We start from the raw sequence: 21,461 nt of genomic DNA, 5'->3' as shown, positions 1-21,461 counted from the left end.
GATGAACCCTCCTCTTCTTCCTCTTCTCCCTCTTCCCTCTCCTCCTCCTCCTCCTTTTCTATCCCTTTTCTTTCTCCTCCTCTTCATTTTCCTCCCCCTATTTCTCTTCCCCTCCTTTTCTCCCTTTTCCCTTCCCCTTATTTATTTTCTCCACCTCCTCTTCTTCTTACCCCTCTTCCATCAGTTCTTCATTCTCCTCTCCCTTCTCTTCCTCTCCCTCCTCCTCTTCATTCTTTCCCCCTTCCTTCTCCCCTCCCCCTCCATTTCTTCCCCCTTCCTTCTCCCCTCCCCCTCCATTTCTTCCTCCTTTTCTCCTCCCCTTCTTCTCTCCTCCCTCCTTTATCTCCTCCCTCTCCCTTTTTCTTCCCCCTCCTCCTCCTCCTCCTCCATCTCCCAGTCTCCCCCCACTCCCAGAGTTCACCCAAAGCCTCTGGTAAAATGACCCTCCCTCCAGAGGCGTTATTAATAGCCCCAGCTCAAATCACCAGCCGAGAATGGAAACCCGCAGTGGTGGAGGAGGGAAGAGGAAGCTAAAGGGCAGCCAGCTTCGGTGGGCCCGGGGCAATGCCGGGGGCACAATGTGGGTGAAACAGGACAGCCTCTACCAGTCCCACACCATCATCCGATGCCCCTCCTCCTCTTCCTCCTCAGTCTCCTTTTCAGGTAAGGGACATCCCTTCCTCACCAGCTTGTCTGGCTCTGTCTGCAGGCCTCTCTCAACCCCTTGGCATCTTGTTGACCCCGACTTCCTGTCTGCCCAGGGCCAGCTCTTGTTTTCAGGAGCAGTCTCTACAACAGCTTTTCTCTCTCCTTTTGTATGAGTCTGGAGCTTGGAAAGACCCCCAAACAAGAGTCCAGCAGCCCTGGAGCTTTACTCCCTTCTTGTCTGTTGGCCCACCCTGCCCTCCGAACCCTCCTGGGGCTGTGTCCCAGATCCCTCGATTCTCAGGGTCCTCTGCTTTTCTCCTTTGAAAGAAAAACAAACCCGCCCACATTTCTTCACAACAGGCATTTTCTTTCCCCATTTTGGCGCTCAGAAGAAAACTATTTTTAGTTCTAGGGCAGTGGGGACAAAGAGGGTCAGACTGGGCTAGCCTGAGCTGATGCTGGGAGAGTGGTGGGAGCAGGGAAAACGGCTGGTGGGAATCTTACCTCCTCCACAGTGAGCGACTGTGATCCAGGGGGTCTGCCGGAGGGTGGGTCTGTGTTCCATGGGGTCTGCTGGGGAGTCTATCTGTGTTCCAGGGAGTCTGTCTGTGTTCCAGGGGGGGGTCTATTTGTGTTCTGGGGAGTCTGCTTGTGTTCCAGGGGGTCTGTCTGTGTTCCAGGAGGTCTGTCTGTGTTCTGGGGAGTCTGTCTGTGTTCCAGGGGGTCTGTCTGTGTTCTGGGGAGTCTGTCTGTGTTCCAGGGGGTCTGCCTGTGTTCCAGGGGGTCTGTCTGTGTTCTGGGAAGTCTGCTTGTGTTCCAGGGGGTCTGTCTGTGTTCTGGGGAGTCTGTGTTCCAGGGGGTCTGTCTGTGTTCTAGGGAGTCTGTCTGTGGTCCAGGGGGGTCTGTCAGGGAGTCTGCCTGTGTTCCAGGGGGTCTGCTAGGGAGTCTGTTTGTTATCCAGGGGGTCTGTCTGTGTTCTGGGAAGTCTGCTTGTGTTCCAGGGGGTCTGTCTGTGTTCCAGGGGGTCTGTCTGTATTCTAGGGAGTCTGCTTGTGTTCCAGGGGGTCTGCTTATGTTCTAGGGAGTCTGTCTGTGGTCCAGGGGGGTCTGTCAGGGAGTCTGCCTGTGTTCCAGGGGGTCTGCTGGGGAGTCTGTTTGTTATCCAGGGGGTCTTCCAGAGAGCCTGTGTTCCAGAAGGTTTGCCAGAGAGCCTGTCCATTTCTTCTTCCCCCAACAATCCTGCCACTGAACCCATCTCCTGATCTGGACCGGCCCAGAGACTACTTCCTTCTGCTTGCTTACACATACCCAGTACAGGCCATACTGGGTTTGGTGGCAGGAACCTCTATTAGTTGTTACCTGTATGATTCTGAAAAAAAATCACTGCTCTCTACTCTTGGATTTCTTTCTCTGTAAAATGAGAGGATTGGATTGGATGATCTTTAAGGTTCCTCTCAGGTATTATAAGAATATTAATTCTCCTTCCATGAGAGATGACCAGTCCTCATAGTACAACCCAGAAGGAGAAGTTCAGGTGATTTTTATTACTTGAATTTTATTTTATTTTATTTTTATTTTTTTGAGAGTGGAGGAGATCTAGACCTTGATTATATCCAGTAGGGAACTCCTGGTAGGGAAACTCTCTCCATCACTTCAGATCAGCCACTGACCTGCAAATTACAGAAAGTTGCCTAGATTTTTGATATTTTAAACAACTTGCCCATAGCTAATAATTAAAAAAAAATTTTTATTGACTTTTTTGTTTTTATATTACCTAAATATCCCCCGTGTCCCTTCCTTGCCCCATCCTAGAAAGCTGTCTCATATAACAAAAAATTAAAAAGGAAAAAAAAAACCCCAGAAAACTCCCCAGCAAAATTAATAAATATATTAAAAAATCTGTTTAGGTATACAACATTCCTTACCAGAGGCTCCCCACTTTTGCAAAGTAGTTGCTATTTCTCTATCTATATGTCTATATCTATATATATTTCTATAGATATATATATATATATCTATATTTATTTACAAAATAGGAACATTTACTTCATTTAACATAATTTAAATATCTATATATTGTCTCACTGTCCAGTATTATATTATTATAGCTCTTCTTTGGGACTAGTCTCTGAGAAACATTTCTTAAGCATCTACTGTAGGAAGAGCATTGTGTTGGGTCCCAGGAGGCAGCTCCCTCTGTGTAGTTGACTCAACAATATTGTCCAGTTTACTTGGAAGGAGAGAACATCAGATAACTAAGTTTATAGGATCATAGATCTCAAGCCCTAAGAGAAGCGGTATTCTCTGACTCCAAGCTTGGAAGCCTTCCTCATCTCCTGGTGCCCTATTAAGCTAAGGCTTCTTGAAGAGGGTGTCTGATTCTGGCCAGCAGATCCAGTCTGGATTGTGTTCCCAAACGGTTCAAGTTCATTTCTCGCCTTTGATATCCCAAAGAAATTTTGATTCATCCCTGAAAACAGATGCGTTAATCCTAAATCTTATCAATCAACCCATAAACTTTTTATTATGAGCTTAATGTGAGCCAGGCACTGTGGGAAATAAAAGGAAGTGAGAGACAGACCCTGATCTCCGGAGCTCACCATGGAGGGGGCTCATGGATCTTCTTCTTAATTTCAGAGCACAGTGGCTCTAGAACTGAGGTGAGGTGGAGGTGGGACAAGCTTATATCCTTATTGGACAACTTCACAGCATCATCTAGGAGTATTTGAGATCTGGCCCTGTCCCCAGGTAGGGGAGACAATTGATCCATCCGTGAGCCCCCAGATCTGAGGATTTGGTTCTGGTTTGTTTTTCCAGGTGACTCAGAAGAGGAGGACATGGGGTTCCTGGAAGTCACTGTTTCAGATATCAAACACCCAGCTCCGGAACTGGGACCCATGCCTGATGGCCTCAGCCCTCAACAGGTCTGTGGGGGAATGGCTGGATATGTGTTTGTGGGGGAAAGGGGAAAGTAGGGAATGTTCCTGTTTCCTTACTTGTGCCTGAGTTTCTTGCCTTGAGGAGGGAGATGACCAAAGCTATTTTTGACAGCTATGTATGGCAGGGAGTGGGTGAGGAACAGAACCACTTCTGACCACAATAGGGCTTGTAGGAATTGACTCTGCAAATGTAGGTGTCCCCCAGAGGTAGTCCAGTGGCTAGAGTCCTGGGCCTGGAATTAGGAAGACCTGACTTTAAGCAGCCTCAGATATTTTACTATATGATATCGTGCTTCTGTTTGCCTCAGTTTGATCATCTGTAAGGTGGAGATAATATAGTATTCTACCTCCCAGGATTGTTGTGAGCATCAAATAAGATAATATTTGTTTTTTAAAAATTTATTATAGCTTTTTATTTACAAGATATATGCATGGGTAATTTTTCAGCATTGATAATTGCCAAACCTTTTGTTCCAATTTTTCCCCTCCTTCCCCCCACCTCCTCCCCCAGATGGCGGGTTGACCAATACATGTTAAATATGTTAAAGTATAAACTAAATACAATATTAATGTACATGTCCAAACAATTATTTTGTTGTTCAAAAAGAATTGGATTTTGAAATAGTGTACTATTAGCCTGTGAAGGAAATAAGATAATATTTGTAAAGTGCTTAGATACTGTATTGTAGATACTATATAAATACTTATTCCCCTTCCCTCCCAGCATCTTCTCTGCCCAGTACTAATCAATTACCCTTTCTAAACTATATAGCATAATGAACTAACTAATTAATTAATTAACTAATTGACCAAATACTCTCATTCCAATAGTACTTTAAACTTAACAAAGCATTTAATTTAGTGACTCTGTAAGGCAACTATTACTAACCACCTTCTTGCCATTGAGGAAGGTTGATGATCGGGGCGTAAGTGATCTCCCTCAAGTCACACAGCTAGTAAGTAGCAAATCCAGGACCCAGACTCTGGTCCTTCAGCCCCCAGAGCTGATACTCTCTATCCTACCATAGCTGCCTCTTGGAATCTGTTCTCGCATCTGTTTTTGATTTTCTGTGTGACCTCTGGTGACTCATGAAATCTCTGAGGCTTTCTCATATGTGAATGGGGAGGAAGAACAATTATTCTATCTTACTGAAGAGGACCAGTAAGAACCAACACTATGAGTTTCTAGGGAGAAAGCACAATGGAGATTCAAAATGGGAGTGGAGGGATTAAGCTTTGGATTGAGGTATATAGATTGAATGATGGAGTTGGAAGGATCTTTAGAACATAGAATCATAGGGGTTTGTGGGGCACATGGAAACATAGTGCATCAGAGCTGTAAGGTATATAGATGCGATGTTATGTAGATAGAATATTGGAGCTGGAAGCATCCTTAGAACATACAATTTAAGAGGTTTGTGGAACACTTAAGAATATAGAATGTTGGACCTGGGAGGATGCTTAGAACATGGAATCTTAGAGATTCATGGGACACATGGGAACAAAGAATGTTGTACTTGGAAAGATTTTTAGGACATAGAATCTTAGATGTTTATGGGACACATGGGAACATAGAATATTGGACCTGGAAGGATGCTTAGAACATGGAATCTTAGTGATTTGTGGGACACATGGGAACATAGAATGTTGGACCTGGAAGGATGCTTAGAACATGGAATCTTAGAGATTTGTGGGACACATGGGAACATAGAATATTGGACCTGGAAGGATGCTTAGAACATGGAATCTTAGTGATTCGTGGGACACATGGGAACATAGAATGTTGGAGCTGGAAGGATCCTTAGAACATGGAATCTTAGAGATTCATGGGACACATGGGAACATAGAATGTTGGAGTTGGAAAGATCTTTAGGACACAGAATCTGAGAGGTTCATAGGATACATGGGAACATGGAACATCAGAGCTGTACGGTATATAGATAGAGTGTTGGCGCTGGAAGGATCCTTAAAACATAGAATCTTAAAAGTTTATGGGACACATGGGAACATAAACTGTTGGAGCTGGAGGGGATGTAAGATGATAGAATATTGGAAGTAGAAGGGATTATGAAATGGTACATATTAGAATATGGAATATCAAATATTAGAAGAGGATTAAACTTTAGAGAATATATAATTCTAGCTTCTCATTTTACCAATGAGGAAATGAAAGCTTAGAGGGAAGGATTTGAGGTCCCATAAGTAGTTAGTTGGGTTCTAGGATGGATCTAAAAAGGATCTAGAAGTGGGTTCTAGGACTCTGGTCTTCTGATGTTTAGTGCAATGTTCTTTTCCTGGGGCTGGCCAGCACTTCCTCCTAAAGACATTGAGGTTATTATATAAATGTTTATTCCCTTCACCTCCCAGTTCCCTAGATCCCCTAGTAATCAATCATCTTCTCCAAGAAGCTATGTAGTATATCAAGATAAATATAGTATATTCTAATGTAACTAATATAACCATATAGTATATTCTTTTATTTGTTCAATAAAATTTTTATTGCTTTTCAATTATTCTATTTACAAACAACATGAAAATTTTTGGCCTTATGATACAAAGCAGTTCTGAGCTGTAATCTAGCAACACAAGCTTCATCATGGGAACCAGGAAGAGACCAAGGCTTGTGCTCAAGCCAGTATTTTCCAGTGGAAAATACTCATATAGTATATTCTGATTTAATTACTATCAATTAACTAATTAAATTAACATGTAACTAATTAACAATAACAAATAGATTTAATTAATTAAAATCTGAGGATAAGATCATTATGGATTGAGGAGTGCCAGTGGTAACCCCCAGGGAGGACAGAATAAATCCCTGGATCACAGCAACTACATGGAAATTTGAGAGAAAATGTCCTGCCTATAGGCTGATGACTATTTGTCATCACTGGTGGGCCTCTGCAAAGCCCTTGAATGCTACTGGAAAATCTCAGATATGGACAAAAGAGAAGGCAAAAAAAGAAAAAAAAAGAAGTGAGGGAGGAGAGGGGGAAATCAGAAGGAAGAAGAAAATCCAGCCAGTTGCTCACTGAAGACTGAAAGTTGCTTCTTAGAAGCCATATTGCTTGGAGGAAAGAAGACTGAGTTTGTAGCCAGATTTGGATTTAACCCCCATCTCTGTTGCTTAGGGGCTTTGTGACTTTAAGTACATTTCCCACTCTTTCTGTGATTTATTTTATATATCTTAAAAAAATGGTATTGATGATAATACCCACATTAACTTGTATATATTATAAGATAGGGGTATGTGTGTGTGTGGAATCAAATGAAATAAATTGTAGAATGATAGACTCACAGAATTTGAGATTTAAGAGGAATATCAATGATCTAGTTCAACTTGTTTTCCTTTAAGGATTCCCTTGTATTTCCTATAAGGATGTAGTGGAAATTTTCTGTGAAATGAAAGTATTGGATTATATTATCTAAGTCCTTTGTGGTTTTAGATACATCCTCTTTTATTCCCCTATTCCCTCACCATACACAAGTGATCATCTAGGATCAGTCTGAAAATCTTCAAGTAAAGGAGAACCTTTTTAATTGTCCATTCCAGTGTTGGACAGCTCAGAATTTTCCTGATATCCAGTCTCAATTGTCCTGCTTGAACTCTCCCCCTGTTTTAATAATCCTAGTTCTACCCTTTAGGGTCAGGGAACCGGCCCAACTTCTTTCTATGTAAAAACAATCTAAAATGTGCGCTATTCAGTTTGGAACTATACTTAAAAAGTTATCAAACTTTTGCACACCCTTTGATCCGGCAGTGTTTCTACTGGGCTTATATCCTAAAGAGATCTTAAAGAAGGGAAAGGACTCACATGTGCAAGAATATTTGTGGCAGCCCTTTTTATAGTATCCAGAAACTGGAAACTGAGTGGATGCCCATCAATTGGAGAATGGCTGAATAAATTGTGGTATATGAATGTTATGGAATATTATTGTTCTGTAAGAAATGACCAGCAGGATGAATACAGAGAAGCCTGGAGAGACTCACATGAACTGATGCCGAGTGAAATGAGCAGAACCAGGAGGTCATTATACATGGCAAAAACAAGACTATATGAGGATCAATTCTGATAGACATGGCTCTTTCCAACAATGAGATAGTTCAACCAGTCCCAGGTGTTCAGTGATGAAGAGAACTATCTTCATCTGAAGAGAGAACTGTGGGAACTGAGTGTGGAGCACAACATAGCATTCTCACTCTCTGTTGTTATTTGCTTGCATTTTGGCTTTTTCCTCAGTTTTTCTTTTTTTACCTTCTTGATCTGAATTTTCTTGTGCAGCAAAATAACTATAAAAATATGTATAAATATATTGGATTTAACAAATAATTTAACATATTTAGCATGTATTGGACTACCTGCCAGCTAGGTGAGGGAGTGGGGGAAGGAGGGGAAAATTATGAACAAAATTTTTTTTTGCAAGGGTCAATCTTGAAAAATTACCCATGCATGTGTTTTGTAAATAAAAACACTTTAATAAAAAAAAAATAAAATGCACGCTATTTTCATAGAATCTGTTGATCTCGCCTAGATGCCCACTGGTGTGAGTTACTGATAGAAAGGAAGCCTAAAAAGTATTGACCCTCCACCAGATTTTTGTCCCTTGTATCCTTGTCCATGCATGGAGTGTGCCTGTGTTTATGCCATCTAGGTATATGAACTTGCTAGGAAAAGGACTAATTAGCCTGGCCAGAGTAGATCTTTAGAGAAGGGACAGGAGGAGGAAAGAATATTTCTTTTTCTGAATTAGAAACTCCCCAAGCTCAGGGGCTTAGGGATAGAACTAGGCATCCAGAGCTGGCTATGTGGGGATGATAGATTGTCTCACTGGTTTTTTTCTTTGTCCTTTACAGGTGGTGAGACGACACATCTTACGGTCCATTGTGCAAAGTGAGGGCAGCTATGTGGAATCCCTGAAACGGATCCTTCAGGTATGCTAAGAAGAGGGTATCTAGGAGGCTTCTGGAGAATTAGAGGGAGTTCCTGATCTTTTCCTAACTGGTCTACAGAGAATCACCATGGAAATCAGGGCTGAAGACTCTCCAAGTTTCCATGTGGATCTTTTGACCTTTGTAATTCAGTTGAACATTTAAAAAGTAATAACTTTTTATTCCAAAATACATGCAAAGATAGTCTTCAATATTCACAACCCCATGTTTCAAATATTTCTCCCTCCTTTCCCCCATTCCACTGTTCCAGACAGCAAGCAATCCAATATATATGAAACATATGCAATTCTTCTGTACACATCTCCACATCTATCATATTGCACAAGAAAAGTCAGATCAAAAAAAAAAAAAGAAATGAGAAAGAAAAAAAAAACCAAGCAAACAATGAAAAAGTAAAAATACTGTTATGATTCACATTCAGTTGCCATAGTCTTCTCCCTGGATGTAAATGGCTCTCTTCCTCAAAAATCTATTGGAATTGCCCTGAATCCTCATTGTTGAAAAGAGCCAAGTCTACCAGAGTTGATCACCACATAATCTTGTTACTGTGTACCATTTTTTTTTGTTTTTTCCCACTTAGCATGTTTGTGTAAGTCTCTCCAGGCCTTTCTGAAATCATCCTGCTGATTGTCATCTATATCTTATAGATATAGACCTATATCTATATCTATTTATCTCTTTCTCTCTCAAGACAGACATATAATAATAGAACAATAATGTATGAAACAATAACGTTTTTGAAGGAACCTTATGAACACAGAAAGTCCCATGCTAGGCCCTCGGTCATATAGAGAAAACACTTTTAATAAACCACATCCAGTTGAAGTTGTCAGGAATTTGGGGGCCTCATGGGACATGTGAAGACTTAGTGGAAGAAGCCAGTGCTGGGCCATCATGGAGATGGTCTGTCACTGGCGCATGTGGTGTCTGAGAAGCTCTACAGAGACGCATCCTTTTTGGGAGGGTTCCCTCTCCCACTGTCACTGAGAATGAGGCTTTGGGTCAGCTGCAGCTCAGAGACTCCCTGAGATCTTCTCTCCATATGGCATAAGGGTCTTCTAGTTCCTTCACACTTAGGAAGCAGCATAATCCAAAGGAAGGAGCCATGGGTTTGAAGTTAGAGGACTTACATTTGAATCCTAGTTCTGTTGTCTATTATAATGTGCATGAACTGGGACAAGTCTTTTATTAGTTTTTCAGAGATTCAGTCTCCCCCTCTGTAAAATGAGATAACCCATGCCCTGTATGGCGCTAGATATTCTTCTCACCACATGACCTTATTTTTCCTTATTACCCCCTCACTTTCTCATCATGGAGGCCTTCCCCCTCAGAGCCGGTCAGTCCCTTGGTTAGAACCCACTTTTCTCCACCTCTCCCCATAGAATGGCAGCTCCCTGTGGAGGGGGATTGTGTCTCCCCCATCAGACTGGGGGCTCTATGATCACAGGGACGATGTTTCCTCCATTAGATGAGATTTTTTGCCCCAGTTTTCAGTTGGGGGGTTCAGAACTGAGTGGACTGTGGTCCCTCTGGGAGCGCCCCTCGCTGTCGGTCCACCGCTGTTGGGTGATTTTAGATGGTCCTTTGGGGCGTTGAGAGGTTTGGTGACTTTCTGGGGGCCAGAAAGCCCAGCACGTGAGCCGCAGCCCTCCTCTCCGTTCATGGCGAGGTCCTGCCTCATTCTTTCTGAAACCCCTCCCTCTGGGAGGCTGTGGTTAATGTGCCCAGGTGCCAGCAGGAGGGTAGGTGGAGGCTGGGGCGGAAGCGTCTCCATCCAGAAAGAAGAGCCCAGGTCCCGGTCCGGAGCAGGCCCTCTGTGGGATCCGGGCCTGGCTCTCCCACAGCAAAGGGCCTGCTCTCACTGCCACCGTCCTGTGACAGGATTACAGAAACCCCCTGATGGAGATGGAGCCCAAGGTGCTGAGCGCTCGCAAGTGCCAGGTGGTCTTCTTTCGCCTGAAGGAGATTCTGCAGTGCCATTCCATGTTTCAGATCGCCCTCTCCTCCCGAGTGGCCGAGTGGGACGCGACCGAGAAGATCGGTGACCTGTTTGTGGCTTCGGTGAGTGGGGCCTGGGAAATTGCAGACTTAAGGGACGAGTGTTAGCCTTGGGGTCACGAATGGCACAACCATAGGACCTTAGGAAAAGGTGTCTAGTCTCTCTCAACCTCAGTTTTTGTATCTGTGAAACAGGTAGAACAGTTCTTATGCTCTCTCCTCTTTGTTTCTAGTTCTCTAAGTCCATGGTCTTGGACGTGTACAGTGATTACGTCAACAACTTTACGACTGCCATGTCCATCATCAAGAAAGCCTGTCTCACCAAGCCAGCGTTCCTGGAGTTCCTCAAGGTCCGTCATGGGGGGAGAGGTACCCTCGGTGGGGAGACACCGTTCTTGGCTCTGCTTTCCGCTGGTCATTTGGGCGAAGGATTTCCCCTTCCTGACTTTAGTGACCCCTCCCCCCACCCCCCCATAAGATGGGAAGTTAGCATCCAGTGCCTGGTCCTAGGTGCTCATAAGGGTTAATGCAAAGCCAGCTTCCTGGTCGATTGCACGAGAGCTGAAGAGTGCACCAGAAAGTGGGATGACCACGGGCTGTGCTCTAGGATTCTCCCAGTTCCGACATTCCGTGTCAGGGCCCTCCGGTTCTCGCGTCCTCTGCTCTAAGGGCCGCAGGTTGCGGTTGTCTCTGATTCCAATTCCAGGTGTAAGAGCACAGCCACAGCAGGTGTATGTCACGTGGGAAAGGGCAGGGCTGTTTCTCAGCACTAAGTCCAGGCCATCTCGAGGGCTCGGGCTGAGGGACGGTAGCCTGGGTTCGGACAGGGTTCCTCCATGTAGGGCCCGGAGCCCTTACTTCTCCTCACTACCTGAGCCAGGGCTGCAGCACACAGTGGGCACCGGGTAGGTCCCAGGGGAGGAGGGAAGGGGCGGGGGACACATCTTGGGCAGTGACAGGAGCTTTTCTTCTCCAGAGGCGACAGGTGAGCAGCTCGGATCGAGTCACCCTCTATGGGCTTATGGTGAAGCCCATCCAGCGGTTTCCTCAGTTCATCCTTCTGCTTCAGGTAGGGTCTGGCAGCAGCCAGCATCGTGGGTGTGGGGGGGTGGGCCGCTGGCTCCCCAGCCACCTCCCCGTCTTTGCCTGACCTCCGTTCTCAAACAGTCAGCGTGTCCGATCTTCCCTTTCACGCCCCCGGCAGTCCTTCCCAAGATGGCACATGTAGGTTATATGGTGCCTCAGGAAGCGTTGGCTCAGCCTCCACCGAATGAATGATAGAAACAGCACGTGTTTAGCCCTTGCCATGGGACAAACTAACTCAGTCCAGTAATTCCCCAATAATTCTACTTTGGGGAAAAATACACCATAAAAGGAAGTCCAGCTTTTGGGCAGATGGAAGACCCTGGAGACCCCCGGGGTTTCAGCAGCCGTGCAAATGGCAAGGCCCCGTGTGGGGTCCTTAGGCTTTATAAGTAGGTCAGAGGACAGCGCAAGAGCATTGAGGCGAGGCAGATGGTAAGACTGTCTCACCAGGAGGGTTAGAGTTGGTAATTAATTCTCATCTCATCCAAGCTGTGTGAGCAGTCAAGCCTTGGTGGATTCTGAGCGTCCTGGAGCTAGGAGAGAGGGCGATGGGGAAAGAGAGATGGAGTGGGAATAAAATGGGAAGAGCTCACAAGGGTAATGCTCTTAGCATGATAGGGAATTGTCTGACCTTGACCCAGAGAGAGCCTGCGTGGGGAATGATGATCACGGTCCTCAGCTCACCCCAAGGCCCATCTCGCCAGTCGTGCTTCCTTACTTGCAGCCTTTCAATTTAATTCATGAAACATTTATCGAGTGCTCTCTACAAAAAGGAAATAGCCCCTGTCCTCAAGGAGCTTACGTTCTACAGGGGCAAAGGGGACATAACTTGTACATGGAGAAGTTCTCTTCATCATTTCCATCAGTGACATGGGTGAAGGCTGAGCGATTCTGTTTATGAAATCTGTGGAAGACCCAAAGCTGATGCAGTGGATGAAAGAGTTTTGTTGGAATAATGGGATGATCCAATATGATGAAATTAAAAATGGAAAAAAATTCAGTGGAAAATCCTGGAAAGTGTGGACACAGCATAGTTGGCTATGTTTTTATAAGAAAGAGCTAGAGATCTTAGTGTAGTGCAAGCCCAGGATGAGTCAGTAGTGTCAGATGGCTAGCAGAAATTAGGCTGTTGGATGGCAGTGTTGGGTACAGAGGATGTAAGGCGGTAGGGATGGGGACGGGATTTGTGATTTCATTGATCCAGGGAACTTCTGGGTACAGGTCAGCACTAAGGGCAACTTGGGTTTGGTGAGCTGTCCATAGGATTGAGAGCATCACACAGGCCAGGATTGCCCCAGTCTTCCCAGCTTCAAGTCCAGCTCTTTACTCAGGGTGCCAAACTGGTCCTCAGGTGGAACGATGGCCCTGCTCTGTTCCGAAGGCTTGTGGCTCCTGTTTCCAAGAGCCATGTTTTAGGAGGGACATTGACAGATTGGACAGATCCTCCCCAAAGAGGGGATCATAACTGTGAGGGGATTGGAGACCGTGTCTTGTGAGGGTCAGCTGAAAGAAAGGGAAATAGTTAGCTTCAAGGGGGGAAGATTTAATGGGAAATATGAGAGCTGTCATCAGATATATGAAAGGCTGTTAAGTAGAAAGAGGGGTTAGTCTCTTTCCGCTTGGCCCAGAGGTCCCAGAAGTGACAAGCAGAAACACATGTATTAGCCCTTCTAGGTAAGGGAAAAACTTGACTGTGAAAGCTGCTCCCTAGTCAGTGTGATGGTGAGCTGGTCATCACTGGAGGTCCCTAAGTACGGGCCAGATCTTTTCACAGTTGTTATAATAAAGGAGATACTTTGGTTGTGCTTTCTGACTCTGAAATTCTGTGATTGTATGACTTTCCGGGGGTTGATTCAAGGTTGGATCCTTGAACTGGTGACCTGGCCTAGCATCGTTGCTAATAGCTGGCCCTTGACCTGTTATTCCCTCTGAGAAGCCCCTTTTGGCCAGGGACAATCACTTGGTTTGTGCTTTGCTTATATTTCATATCGTCCGATTTGTGTACACCAAGTTTCTTTCAGTAGCACTGGAAGGCAGAGGTTGGTTGTTTTTTTTTGTTTTTGTTTTTTTAGATTTTATCTTTCTATCCTCAGCTTCTGGCTAATTAGTAGGCACAAAGTAGGTACTTAATGAGTCTCAGCCACATTGAAATGAATTAAAGTGAATTCTCTCACTTGGGTCAGTGTGGGAAGCTCACTGCTGAGTAGGAGAGCTCAGAGAAGAAGAGATTGCCAACAGCTTACATCTACTCAGTTCCAAAGTCAGCCTGTTACAAAGAGGGGTTACCAATCCGGACAGCCATTCGAACCCCACAATTTTTCTGGGAACTCTGGGACATGGGCTGAGAGGCATTGAGGCAAGAGTGGACTTTATTCCCCTGGAGGAGTCAGCCCATGACCTGTATCTGGTCATGTTAGAGGTGAGCACCTACTCTGTGCCAGGTACTGGAGCAAGTGCTGGAGATGCGGAGATGACACTAAAACCCATCAGTCCCTCTTGGAGCTTATTTTTTTTATTACAGCTTTTTATTGACAGAACATATGCCTGGGTAATTTTTCAACATTATCCCTTACACTCATTTCTGTTCCAACTTTTCCCTTCCTTCCCTCCACCCCCTCCCCCAGATGGCAGGTAGACCCATACATGTTAAACATGTTAAAGTATATCTTAAATACAATGTATGTGTGCATGTCCATACAGTTGTCTTGTTGCACAAGAAAAATCGGATTTAGAAAGAAGGTAAAAATAACCTGGGAAGAAAAACAAAAATGCAAACAGTCCACACTCATTTCCCAATGTTCTCTTGCTGGGTGTAGCTGGTTCTGTTCATCACTGATCAATTGGAACTGGATTGGATCTTCTCTTTCTCGAAGAGATCCACTTCTATCAGAATTTATCCTCATATAGTATTGTTGTTGAAGTGTATAATGATCTCCTGGTTCTGCTTGGAGCTTATTTTTAACTGGGGACAAAACAGGATGTGGCCAGAGAAATAAATAGTCTTGATGTGACCCAGGACTTGTGAGGCGTGTGTATGAGCAGGGTGAGGAGGGAGAGAGACAAAGGGAGGGACGGAGAGATTCACAGTGGAGAGAGACAGAGACAGAGACACAGAGACAGACAAAGAGACACAGAGAGAGACACACACACACAGAAGTGAAAAGAGATGAGAGAGACAAAGACAAGAGTCAGAGAGAGAAAGAGAAAAAGAAAGGAGGTGAAAGATAAAAAAGAGTGAGGAGAAAAGAGATAAAGATACAAAGTCAGAGAGTCAAAGAGAGGAAAAAAAGGAGAGAAAAGAAAAGAGAGATAGAGAGGAGAAAAAGATAGAGACAGAGGGAGAGAGAGAGGAAGGAGAAAAGAGAGAAAGAGATAGAGACAGAAACAGACAGGGAGAGATAAAGAGAGAGGGAGGAGAAAAGAGATAAAGAGACAGAGTTAAAGAGTCAAAGAGAGGAAGAGAGGAGAGAGAAGAGAAAAGAGAGGTAGAGAGGAGAAAAAGATAGAGACAAAGACAGAGGGAGAGAGAGAGGAAGGAGAAAAGATATATATATATATATATATATATACAGAGAGAGAGAGAGAGAGAGAGAAGAGAGAGAGACGAGACAGTCAGAGACAGACAGACAGGGAGAGAGAGAGAGGGAGGAGAAAAGAGATCAGAGACAGAGACAGAGAAAGACAGAGAGAAAGAAAGAAAAAGAGAGGGGGTGAAAGAAATAAAAAAAGAGGGAGGAGAAAAGAGATAAAGAGAGAGAGAGAGAGAGAGAGAAAGACAGAGACAGGGAGTCCAAGAGAGAGGAAGAGAGAAGAGAGAGAGACCTGACAAGACCAACCATGTGCCCTGTGTCTCTGAAGCTGCCCCTCTCCTCTTGCCCTCTTAGGACATGCTGAAGAACACCCCCAAAGGCCACCCCGACAGGCTGTCCCTCCAGCTGGCCCTCACGGAGCTGGAGACGCTGGCTGAGAAGCTGAACGAGCAGAAGCGGCTGGCTGACCAGCTGGCAGAGATCCAGCAGCTGACCAAGAGTGTGAGTGACCGGAGCAGCCTCAACAAGGTGAGGGCCCAGGGGAGGCCTGAAAAGCTTCCTGTCCTCCCCGGGAGGGGGACAGGTCCCTTGCCCTCAGTGGCTAGGGCGAGCGCAGAGGCTGAATCAGAGGGAGCTCTGATGTTTGCCGTCCGTGTGGTCTTGGCTCCCGATCTCTGGGTCTCGATCTTGTGTGAAGGGGCTGAAGGCCGTGGCTGCTGACGTTCCCTCCGCTGTCCGTTCTAGCCCAGGCTGGGCCCCTCTGCACAGCTTTGTTGGATCGAAAGCCTTCCAAGACAAGCCCGGGCGCAGACTGCCGTGGTCTGAGGACCAGTCAGTGGGACTCAGGGAGTTATTCGGGTGACGATGAATTTGTCCGTCCCAGTAGTTCAGGAAGGTTCTGCTGCAGTGGGGAAAGCCAGCCCACGGGACCCCGGGGTATCAGAGACCCTGCCTTTAGATTCTGTCCCTGCTAGTTACTACTGAGGGGGCCGGGCCAGTCCCTTCTCAAGCCTCGGTTCCCTCATCTGTTTGAGGTGATTACCTCTAAATCTAGGACTCCAGGACCTGTGATTTTATGATTCCACAGCAGTGTTGGGCAGGGGTTGGCAAACTATGGTCTGAATGGCAAATCTGTCCTTAGCTCCCACAGACCAATCGAAAATAGGCCCCGGGCCTGCTTGCCAACCCTGGTGTGGAGCAGTGGGCACCTGTGGAAGTCCCTGGCTGTAGTTGGTTGTGCCATTGTGGAGACTGCCCACGGACCCTGGGCTTGTCTGCCTCCTGGGATGCTCTGGAGGAGGGCCCCGAACCTCTGACGGCCCCACAGAAATGAGTGATCCCCAAAGTGAATGATACTATTTGTCCCTGTGAGCAAACAAAAGGAATGCTTTCCAGGACAAAACTCTCCACCAGATGGCAGTGTTCTTTCATTCCTTTCTCTAGGAGGGATGGGAAGGGGAAGGGGAGACCCCACGGACCCCTGGTTCCCTGCCCTACCTTGGGTCGGAGAAGGGGTCAGACGCCACTCTGCCTCGGGTAGAAGGCACCTGTGCTCATCCCATCCACCCGCTGCCTCTGAGCAGGGACAAATAACGCTGGGTCCATCCTGGTGTATGGGGAGAATCCTCTTTTCCCCGGTTCATTTCTTTGGCCCTGTTGGACAAGACTTGAAGAGCTAGCTCTTCTGAGCTGCTTTAAGGTCTGCGAACCAAGATATTATCTCATCTGATGTTCACAGCCACTCTGGGAGATGGGGGCTATTATTATCCCCCTTTTACAGATGAGGAAACTGAGGCAGACAAAGGCGAGCTAGTAAGTAAGTGTCTGAGACTGGAAAGACCTAGTGAATACAGTGAGAAAGTTTATTCAGTAAGAGCCTGTGTATTGCACATTTGCATATTTATCTGCCTACTGTTGGGGCTGGTAGACTGTTCCACATGGGACGCGCTCCCGTAGGCTTCCTCTTCACTGTAACCCCCGGGTCCTCCTTTTTTGGGCAGGAATTGTGGCCCTCAGCAGGATGCCAGCTCAGCAGTCCCTCATCGAGTCCAGGGCTGGAAGAATCTGTGCCGGGGGCTGGCACTCACTTGTGGGTCCTTCCCTGGTTTGGAGAAATGAAACTGGGTGTAGCTGGAAACAGAAGTAAATGAGCGATTTCACAATGTGTCCATTCAGGACCTCGGAGAGGAATGTTTGTGAAATATCCTGTTTTAATTTTGGGGATTTTTTTCCACTGGGGAACAGCCCAGGGGGAAGCGGGGTTGCTAAGAGCCTAAGGGACTTTCTTTGGTTGCTGTTTCTTTGGGACCCTCAACAGGGAGTCACAAATGTCCAAGCTGGGAGCTTTAAAAAGTTAACAGTAAAGTTAAAAATCAGGATAAAGAGAGGGTTCCTTCTTATAGGGACATGGAGGAAAAAATCAGGGGGGTCCCAAAGCAGTGCAATCAGGTGAGAAGTGAGGTGACATTCTGAGCTGAGCTCTCTCCTAATGGAGGATTTGGAATTCGCAGCTCCACCCTCCAATCCCACCTACCCTGGGAGGTTGGCGCTCTTGTTATTCCCGTTTTACAGATGAGGAAACTGAGGCAGACAGGAAGTTAACTGCTAACAAGTGTTAGTTTGATATGAATCTGTAGGATCTGAACTCAGATCCTTTTGACAACTGAGTCCAGCACCCTTTCCATTGCAATGCTTGATTGCCTCTTTACTTCTTTCCAAGTTCTATCCATTGCTTTTATTTCTGCCCCTTGAGACCAAGCAGAACCAGATCTCTACCTCTTCCATGTAATAGCCCTGAGATATTTAGCATATTTTCAGTCCACTCCCTCTCCCTGCTCTCTTCTCCATTTCCCTTTTCTGTAACCAGTCTTCAGATGGCATGATCTGAAAGCCTTCCACCATTTTGGTCTTCTTTCCCTGGATACCTTTTAGCTTATCAGCATCCTTCCTAAAATATGATTCAGAACCAAACCCAGTATTTTACCTGTGCTCCAGGGAGGAGAACGCCCCTTCAGACTCCCTGCCTAAAATGGCACTAAGATGGCATCCTCTGAACTGGTGGGCCACTAAAATCCCTAGATCTTTTTCAAAGTATTGATTCTTCCTTTATCCCTCATCTTTGTTAGGATGTTGTCTAAACAGCCCACATGAGTTTTTCCGGGTTCTTCCCTGCTGAATGTCATGGCTACTGATGTCTGATGATGGAGATTGAACTACAACTTTTATTTTAGGATTAGATATTCAACAAATTTATTAACTGTTAAGATTACAGATTTATTACTTTTATCATTTATGAGTCATAAATCATTGATCATAATTTGTGGGAAGAGAGCTAGAAGGAATGTCGGGGGCCATCGAGTCTCAGTCCCTTAAAAGAGGAACCAGAACCAGAGGTGTTAATTATCATCCAGGATCACATGCATAACAATGAGCAGATTATGCTCAGCCACATAGTGGAAATAAGTTCTTCTTTAGTTATTTTGAGAGACTCCTACCATACAGCATCATGGCACAGTAGAAAGAAACTAAACTTTGCAATCTCAACTTTGGCACTTGGTGTCTGTGTAACTAAGTCTCTGAAGCTCCAGTTTTTTCATCTATAAAATGGGAATAAGAATCCTTGTGCTAGCTTCCTTTTTTTCACTACTTTTTAACCTTGTGTTAAATACACCTATTAAATATGAATTTTTTTCTTTTTATCTTAATATTAACAAGACGTTTGACATCACAACGATGGGGGCTCAAGTTCTGTTAAGATTGACAGCTGTATTACCTCCTCTGCTCGCGTGTTCTATAATATAATAAAGAAACGAATTCTTTAATATTGATTTCTTTAGAGCCATCCTCCATTTAAACACTCCTATTGCTTTGTTCTCGGAAAGGGTTGACCAGGGGTTCTTGAAGGGGTTAGCTTACCTGAGCATGAGCTTAGACAGACTTCCCCAAATGGAAAGATTCAGTGATGGGCCTGGTGACAGAGCGCATGTCTTCGGATGATTAGTGTGGCTCTGTTTAAAAATAAAGTTGGTTACCAAGGAGTGGTAATTGTTTGACCGTAGCATCACGGATCTAAGTCTGGACAAGATTTCACAGTCCATTTAGTCCAAACTTGCCCTTTCCTCTCATTTTACAGATCAGAGCACGGAGGCCCGGGGAGGTTAAGTGGTACGGATAGTAATAATCAGAAATGGGTTTGACTTCAGTCAACACTGGAAAGGTTGTTGGTTTAAGACCCAATGAAAACACAGCATTTAAGATGTCATCATAGACATGGCTCTTTTCAACCATGAGGAGATTCAGAACAATTCTAATAGAATGGTGATGGAGAGAGCCATCTGCATCCAGAATAAGGACTATGGGGACTGACTGTGGAGCCAAGCATAGTCTTTCCATCTCTTTTGTTGTTGTTTGCTTGCTTTTTGTTTTCTTTCTGTCTTTTTTTCCTTTTGGATCTGATTTCTCTTGTGGAGCATGATAAATTGTGGAAATATGTTTAGAAGAATTGCACATGTTTAACTTATATTGGATTACTTGCTATCCAGGGGAGGTGGGGTGGGAAGGGAGAAAGAAGAGTTTGGATCAGAAGGGTCTGCAAGGATGAATGTCGAGAACTATCTTTGCATATATTTTGAAAATAAAAAGCTATTATCAAAAATTAAAAAAATAATGTTAAAATAAAATAAAATGTCATTTTAGGAAGTACAGTGCTAAATCTCAGTGTCTCACTCCTTGCCCTCTGGTGCTAAAGGCTGTTGTTGACTTAGATCTGTGGTCCTCTTTCCTTTTGTAGTTGCTGACATCGGGTCAGCGGCAGCTGCTGCTGTGCGAGACCCTGACGGAGACGGTCTATGGGGACCGTGGGCAGCTCATCAAGTCCAAAGAAAGGAAGGTCTTCCTGCTCAATGACATGCTGGTGTGCGCCAACATCAACTTCAAGTAAGTGGCCCGTGGGCTCCTCCTGGTGATGGCGGAACCTTCATTCAACCCCATAAAAGTAAGGAAGGGGAGTGAGGGCAGGGTCCCTGTCACACCCTACTCTAGTCCCTTGCCACCATATCCAGATAGATGCGAGACTTTCTTTTCTAAGATCCGGATGTTTCTGGTCCCTAAGGATGCTACGGAATTCCCCAGTGGGTCTAGCATCTAGTCCTCAGCTTTGGGCAAGTGACTGTCACAACTGTGGGCAATAGTTTCACTTTTAGTGTTAGCTGCTTAGCTGGTGGTGGGATGTTGGGCAAGTCCATTACCCCTCTGGTCTCAGTTTCCTGTTCTATAAAATGAAGCCCTAGGCTTGATAACCTGCAGCACTCTTGTGACCTTCTGAGTTCTAAGGGCCCTCCCAGCTCTGACCTCCTGGGTTCTAAGGGCCCTCCCAGCTCTGACATCCTGTGTTCTAAGGGCCCTCCCAGCTCTGACCTCCTGGGTTCTAAGGGCCCTCCCAGCTCTGACCTCCTGGGTTCTAAAGGCCTTCCCAGCTCTGACATCCTGGGTTCTAAAGGCCTTCCCAGCTCTGACCTCCTGGGTTCTAAGGGCCCTCCCAGCTCTGACCTCCTGGGTTCTAAGGGCCCTCCCAGCTCTGACATCCTGGGTTCTAAGGGCCCTCCCAGCTCTGACATCCCAGGTTCTAAGGGCCCTCCCAACTCTGACATCCTGGATTCTAAGAGCCCTCCCAGCTCTGACCTCCTGGGTTCTAAAGGCCCTCACAGCCCTGATACCCTATGTTCTAAGCTCCCTCCCAGCTCTGATATTCACTGTTCTAAGGTTCTTTCTAACTGGCATCCTATAATTCTGTGAAAAAATAATTGTCCTGCTTTTGAAGATAAATCTTGGGATAATAAATTCCCTTGCTCTTCATCTGTCATCCTTCTTCAATGATATTTCTTCTTGGTGTTGCAGACGCTGTCGTATATCCTAACCAAACCTCTTGATTGTATCTGAGCGCCTGCTTACCTGGCTTAAAAGGTGTTGCCTCTGGACCCTCACATTGTAAATTATGTTCATGGCTAGGAGGGTCGCGGTTTTGGGTTGGAAGTCCCAGGACCAGAATATATTTGTTGGATTTAGAGGACAAAAGGCTCTTTCAAGAGAGGAGAGGCCTGAGGTACTGAGAGGCTGGGACCTCCCTCCAGTTACCAAAGCCAGGATTTGAACCTTTTCCCTCTCATTTCTAATTCACCGTTTACTCCATCACACCATGCGGTTCCCTCTCCTCCTCCTCTCATCACTGATGCTTTTGTAACAGGCAGCATTCCCAGCATCAAACAGAGAGAAACCCAAACTTCTTACAAGTCACGTGCAAAAAAAGGATCT

General features: G+C 45.4%; 1 protein-coding gene and 1 long non-coding RNA gene across 6 annotated transcripts in view; one reads left to right on the top strand and one right to left on the bottom strand.

Moving 5' to 3' along the window:
* ARHGEF10L (Rho guanine nucleotide exchange factor 10 like) overlaps positions 1 to 21,461 on the top strand; it is a 221,426-nt gene that overhangs the window by 115,384 nt on the left and 84,581 nt on the right. For 3 of the 5 annotated variants that reach the window (XM_051988406.1, XM_051988404.1, XM_051988402.1), the window contains 7 exons: positions 3,466 to 3,572; positions 8,443 to 8,520; positions 10,420 to 10,599; positions 10,770 to 10,886; positions 11,513 to 11,605; positions 15,507 to 15,680; positions 19,942 to 20,087. In XM_051988406.1, coding sequence (XP_051844366.1) covers positions 3,466 to 3,572; positions 8,443 to 8,520; positions 10,420 to 10,599; positions 10,770 to 10,886; positions 11,513 to 11,605; positions 15,507 to 15,680; positions 19,942 to 20,087 — 895 coding nt within the window. Of the gene's footprint in view, positions 1 to 351; positions 664 to 3,465; positions 3,573 to 8,442; positions 8,521 to 10,419; positions 10,600 to 10,769; positions 10,887 to 11,512; positions 11,606 to 15,506; positions 15,681 to 19,941; positions 20,088 to 21,461 lie in introns of those variants that run through there. The other 2 variants (XM_051988407.1, XM_051988405.1) reach the window with 1 other exon arrangement.
* Positions 1 to 21,461, bottom strand: part of LOC127555806 (uncharacterized) — a 583,775-nt gene that overhangs the window by 515,430 nt on the left and 46,884 nt on the right. The gene's annotated exons all lie outside the window — the stretch shown is intronic.

Source organism: Antechinus flavipes, chromosome 3, assembly GCF_016432865.1.
Source record: "Antechinus flavipes isolate AdamAnt ecotype Samford, QLD, Australia chromosome 3, AdamAnt_v2, whole genome shotgun sequence".
NCBI lineage: Eukaryota > Metazoa > Chordata > Mammalia > Dasyuromorphia > Dasyuridae > Antechinus > Antechinus flavipes.
The sequence above is the reverse complement of the archived record's forward strand: the minus strand, read 5'-3'. Positions and strand labels throughout refer to the sequence as shown.